The sequence below is a fragment of the Salarias fasciatus genome, chromosome 2, assembly GCF_902148845.1.
Source record: "Salarias fasciatus chromosome 2, fSalaFa1.1, whole genome shotgun sequence".
NCBI classification, from domain to species: domain Eukaryota; kingdom Metazoa; phylum Chordata; class Actinopteri; order Blenniiformes; family Blenniidae; genus Salarias; species Salarias fasciatus.
Window position 1 is genome coordinate 5,937,034 of NC_043746.1, and position 6,016 is coordinate 5,943,049.

General features: G+C 45.6%; 1 protein-coding gene across 1 annotated transcript in view; it reads right to left on the bottom strand.

Annotated features, from left to right (window-relative positions):
• Positions 1-6,016, bottom strand: part of gpc4 (glypican 4) — a 29,977-nt gene extending 23,961 nt beyond the window's left edge. The window contains exon 1 of the mRNA XM_030110441.1: positions 5,332-6,016. Coding sequence (XP_029966301.1) covers positions 5,332-5,488 — 157 coding nt within the window. The 5' untranslated portion in view covers positions 5,489-6,016. The remainder of the gene's footprint in view (positions 1-5,331) is intronic.

Here is a 6,016-nt window from a genome sequence, read left to right on the forward strand (position 1 = left end):
GGGATATTGGCTTTCTGCAGAAAGACTGACGGAACTGCAGTAAATTGTTTCCATCCACCAAGCATGCGTGATCTGCAAGCTGAAAACGCCGAAATTTAAAATATCAAACAAAACAAAATTCATTTAAAATTGTGTCACAAATGGTTAATCGATTTACAGCTTTAATTATTCTGTAACCACAGGGTTACCAGACGACCAAAATTCAAAGAAAATGACCAAAAAGCTAAAAAAAAAAGTAAAAAAAGGAAAGAAAGAAAGCAGTTGCCAAACTGCTCTGCTTCTGAAAGCTGCAGGTGGAAAGTGCAAATCAAAGCGTGACAAACTCGGCCCGATCACAGCTGGTCTAGATTAGGCGAAGGAGGAGGAGCAAATTATTTCTAATCATCTCAAATCATATCATTACTACTTGTCAACACGTTTTTCACACGTTATCTGAACCTTCGCTGCTCACTGATTTCACGGCTCCTGCTAAAATAACACCGTGGCGAACTTTTCTTATGAGACCATAAATCCCACTTAGCAGAGGATTTAATAATCTTTAATTGCACACAAAATGGATATCTAACCGAAAGCGTGGCTTTGATGCTGTAACCGTGATGAGTCAGACGTGCACGTCGGTTGCGGCCGCACCTCTGGGTGGGACTGAAGACAGTTTCTTGGATGACACATGTGAACGAGCGAGAGCCCCTCTCATACCTGGCGGGAAACCAGCGTGGGATTAGAGACGCACTTTTTCTCTCATGTTCCAATTAGACGAAGAACAAAAGCTGCTTTAAACTGCGCTGCGGCTCTTGGAGGTTCGGCCCACAGTTACAGACGAGACAGACGGTTTTATGTTTGCATGATCTGACGACCAAACGCAAAACGTTGAGCTGACTTTATTTTAATTTAGAGGGGAATCTGTGATCTCCTAATGGAGTGTAAAATACACAAAACTACGGAAATCTAACTGCAGTATCGCTTTACAACTTATGCTACACACTTTTTTCAGTCTATGTTACATAACATGGACCGTTAAAGATCTCAATGTCTAGACTTTATGTGATTACACAAACAATATCTGGAAAGGCCCTGTGGCCTTTTCTGGGAACATGTGCCTTAAAAAAAAAAAGAAAGAAAAAAAAAGAAAGAAAATCAGCTGCTAATGCCATTCAGCATGAACTCCATCACATAATCCACCTTCTATCAGCATGTCAGAAGCAGGGTTGATAAACACTGGAGTTCTGGACTCCAGATATGTCAAGTCTGTAAGAGGTGGAGGGTGTAAAGAAAACCAGAAGTGGAACTAGTCAGAAAACACACTCCGACTCTTACCGGCTGAGTCTCAGCGAGCTGATACACACCTTCCTGTGTAGCCTTTGTACTGCAACTGCTATAAACGCCATAAAACAGTTCAGCGGAGTGCTGACTTACAAATAACTCAAATTGAAACTAAGACACCGAGTTAAGAAGCACAGACCTCAAGAGGGAAAGAAAAAACAGTCGGTTTGGAGTTTATTGGTTAATAATTGCAAGTGTGCAAATACCAGGCCACAGTTCTGCTGAGTTGAGCTGCTCAAATATTGGTCTTTGAACTATAAAAACTCGCAGACAGTGTGTGTGCGCCCCAGTTGCATGCTCTTATCTTATCTGCAGAATGTCACTGCGATGGCAGAACCTGTTATTTGGCGGAGCAGAATGATGCACGGCTTGCCGCCCGGCAGCAGCTGAGGGGGGCGAGGGAGCCCTCACAATGCCAGCCTGCAGAGCGTCTCCGGCTCCGCCACAGGCCGAGGGGCTGAGGTCATGCTCGCTTTGGGTTTCAGTCATAATGCCCTGAACTGATTATGAACGGGGAGATGTTCCACATGCAGGAGGGAGGGGAGGGAGGGGGGGAGGGGAGGGGAGGGGAGCCCACCCTCCGCTCTTTCATCTCCTCCACTGTCCCATACCTGAAGCCTGTCAGGAATAACCCAAAACAGATTCGACTCTCCTCTCTGACCGAGTGCAGCGTCCAGCGCTGCAACAGTCCGCCTCCGACACTGCAGAGACTTTTCCTTTTTTCCTCCTGCTTCTTGTTTTGGCTCACATACCTTCATCCACAGCATTCAGAATAATAAACACCATCTCCCATTAACAGATCAGCTCACACAGTGAAACCACAGAGCACGGCCTGGACCGTCCCGCCGTGTTTTTTTTTAATCTGTCATCATAAGGTGCTCCGACATCATTTATTTCCCATCCAAGTGTAGCGTCCAACCGCAGACCCTAAACAAATTCCCATTTTGCAGAGAGGGATTCTGGAAAGCAAGCGCTGAACTTTTTCCACATAAGCGGTGAAGGAGTGACAGTGGAGTCGAGCAGGAATCCACCAACTGAGACCGACGCCTTTCTATCGCTCGGCTCCGCCGACGCGACCGAGGTTTCCATTTCAGCTAAAACATCTTTATTGAATCTCAAGTCTGGCCTCAGCTGAGCCCCGTCAGTAATTTTAACAGTAACAAACATTCTTATCTCCGTGCTGCCAACAATAACACTAAATGCCATGCTTGTAAAAGGCAACTCTCAAATCTCGTGACTCCAATAAGTCTCAGATTCCACAAATGTGATTTATGATTCCCGTATCAAATGAGGTAAACATATACGGTCCTTTATGTGTCAACTGGCAAAAGGGAGTGTATAATTTCTAAAGAATGCCACAGTTGAACGACGCTAAGTATTCTGGTGATGACCTCCAGTCTCCAGTGGAAAAACAGTCCCAGCAGCACTTGCATCAAGCACACAGGCCATTTCAATTCTACACATATTACAAGTGAAACTATTTTTCCAGCAAACTGCTGACTTGATTAATAACTGCCAAAACTGAACATGTGATACGAGCGTGCATGTAATTAATGGTCTGACCCTCCTGCGACCTAACATCCCGTTCAATTCGATCCCACTGATTTAGGAGAGAACTTCAGTCTGGCCGACTACAAAGTGGAGAAGTGAAGCTTTGACAAATGTAAGTGAAGTTCAACCAGACGACACATCTGGAGTCATTTTCTCCTCAGCAACACTGAACATTTCGAGAAGCCTTTTGTGTCCGGGGACCCCCAGAAGTCTCTCTGAAGACAGTAGACCACGTCGCTTTCTATGGATCAATTATCTCAGTCTCCATCGGCTCATTGAGTCGGGCCCACTAAAGCCCAGACATACACCAGCGGCCCATTGTGAGGACGAGGCACGTGCATGCACGGCACACAAACCTGCACAATAACACCGGCTTCATTCACGGCCCTCTTTCAGAAAGCCGGAGATGCAAGACAATTAAGTCGGAGCAACGCAGACATGTTGGGGAGCTTTCTCCGACATTTAGCATCACAAAGACATACAGGCGGGAAACAAAGGGACACAAGAGTTTGTGTGAAATGCAGGAAAAAAAAAAGAAGAAAAAAAACAAAAAAAACAGGTCTTCACTCCAGACAGCCAAGGCTACATCTAATTGTGGCCTCAACAAAAAGAAGAGAGTCTGAATATCCTCTTACTATGCAAAGGAAAACTCATAAATGTCTCTGGAACAATAACAGGAACACATACAAATTGGTCACCCTTGTCAGATAAAGCAACGCTGTGAATACTTTCCCAAAAAAGGAGCTGCTGCTACAAACATGAACAGACTTGAAGAAAAGCTGTGGCAAATCGTTAATTAACTCTGTAAAAAATGATCTTTAAGAAGTCCTGGAACACGGCAGCAGCCGTGTCTGGACGACCCGCACAGAAAAACTTCAGACAGAAAACTGACGGCTGCTCTGGAATGAAGGAATACATATTTATTTTAACCACCGTGTAAAATTAGGTAAATTAGAGGAGGCGGGGGTTAAAGTGTGCAGGGCACATTGGAATTTCACCCCCTCCTTCCCCCGGTCCCTTCAATCTTTTACTGTAGAGGACTCCTCCTCCTCCTCCTCCTCCTGAATCAGTTACTTTTACTGCGCTTCAGCTCATGATTAGTTGAACTAATTTGCCTTCTCTCCTTGTTCACGTATCAGTTCCTGCTTACAGTCCAGTAATGCTCACTGGTGCATTACATCCTGTCATTCAGACGAGAGCAGGAGTTAATGCAAACACTTCTTAAACCACAAACCAGACTAACCCAGCCTCACAGGAACTGAGAGAGAGAGAGGGGAAAAAAAAACATAAGCCTTGTTCAACAATGCACAGGAATGTTTACTAAATCACTGCCGGGTGCCTGCACTTCACAGCCATAGGAGTCGCTAACCGAGGAAGCTGGGAAATAAACACAGGCCTGGCTTCTTTCAATGGGGAGCAGAGCTTGATGTGTTGATTATAGCTCTTTATTGTTATGAATTACCGACAAGTATTTCCTAAATGAAGACTATGTTTACCCACAGGAGCGCTCAAGTGATGCCAGCAACACATACCAGTGTTTCACTGCTGCAATTCCCTCCATAGTTGATGTGCCGAAACTTTTCTACGGCGTCTCAGTGCTGAAAAAAAAATCTATTTTCTTAGTGACAGTTGCAGAAAACAGGAAAAGTTACCCAGACGAGCGTCTACAACCAAGTCTGCACAACATTCCTCAGAATTACACCTTTATTCATCCCCTTGGGCAAATGACTTGCTCTGCATCCACCCATCCTTTTTGGTGGGCAGCCACATCAAGGCACTCCGGGGAGCTGACGGGGGTCAAGGGTCTTGCTCAGGGACCCACAGCGTTGACCTGTCCACTGCGGGATTCAAACCTTCAAACTTCCGATCCCAAGCCTGCTTCTCGAGCAACAAGGCCGGCACTGTCCGAAGACAAGCAGACTGGGGTAGCGGGAGTTTGCTGGTTTGAATCCCACAGCAGACAGGTCACCAGTGGGGAGTCCCCGAGGAAGACCCTTGACCCCCATCAGTGCCCCGGAGCGCCCTAATGTCATCCTAGAAATGGGATGGGTAAATAGTGAAAACCGTATGATTAGTTTAGTTCTATTTAGTTTATCAGCCACTTGAATGTACTTCTGTTATCACTGATGGAAACATGTCAAGCAAATGTAATAACGGAGATAAGTAAATGAATAGCTCTCAATTAAATCTGTTAAGCAGTTTAATTAATTTAAAAAGAGAATAATTAAATCAAGAAATAGAAACTCAGCCCCAAAAAAGAGTAACATTCAAGTTAACACAAATTAAAAGAGTTGGAATGAAGCAAAGAGTTATTTAAAGGTTAGCATTGAGACCACCAGGAGACCTCTCTGCGACCTGTGGGGGGTCCACGCTCCCTACTTTCACAGTTTAAAAACATAACTCCTGAATAGTTAAAGAGAAAAAAGTCAGAAAACGGAGCAGCAGAGAGGGAGAGCTCACCGTTGACGCCTTTGTTGGGCACGTCGTTGACGTTGAAGCCTTTGGAGCTGTAAGCCGCGCGAACTTCGTTGCAGTTTTTTAACTTTTGCTCCGCGGTGCTCGAGACCGACAAGACCAGCAGCGCGCACGCGACGCACAGCAGCAGCAGCGGCTTCATCTCGGCCGGTCGGAAAAAAAATAATAATAATAAAAACACTAAAAATCTGAACGTTAGAACCCCTCAGGTGTGTGTGTGAGAGGGAGAAAGCTAGCGGCTCCGCGGCAGAGTGTCCTCTTCAGCTCGACGGAAGCTTCATTCACAGCTGCTGCGGCCAAAAGTCTCCACAAGTCAGAGAGAAAAAAGAGAAGAAACTGCGATAAAAACCACAAAAAAAACACCTCCGAACAAGAGACACGAACCGGTATGCTCGATGTCGAGTTCCAGGCTCGATCGAAAACACTTTTAAAACATGTGAAAGAAAAAGTTTTGAAAAAAGTTTTTCGGACCGGAGTTTAAAAAAAAAAAAGAAGGCAATCTCAGAGTCACACTGCTGCTTCGACGGAGACAGAAACGTTAAACCAGGGGAGAAGAAGTTCCTGAGAGGAGTTTAGCTTCCTTTGTCCCGGTTCTGCTCCTCTTGTTGCGGCAGCGCAGCGGGCCGTGGGTCGCCGGACAGGACGCGGAGCGGAGCGGCTTCGTTCTGGG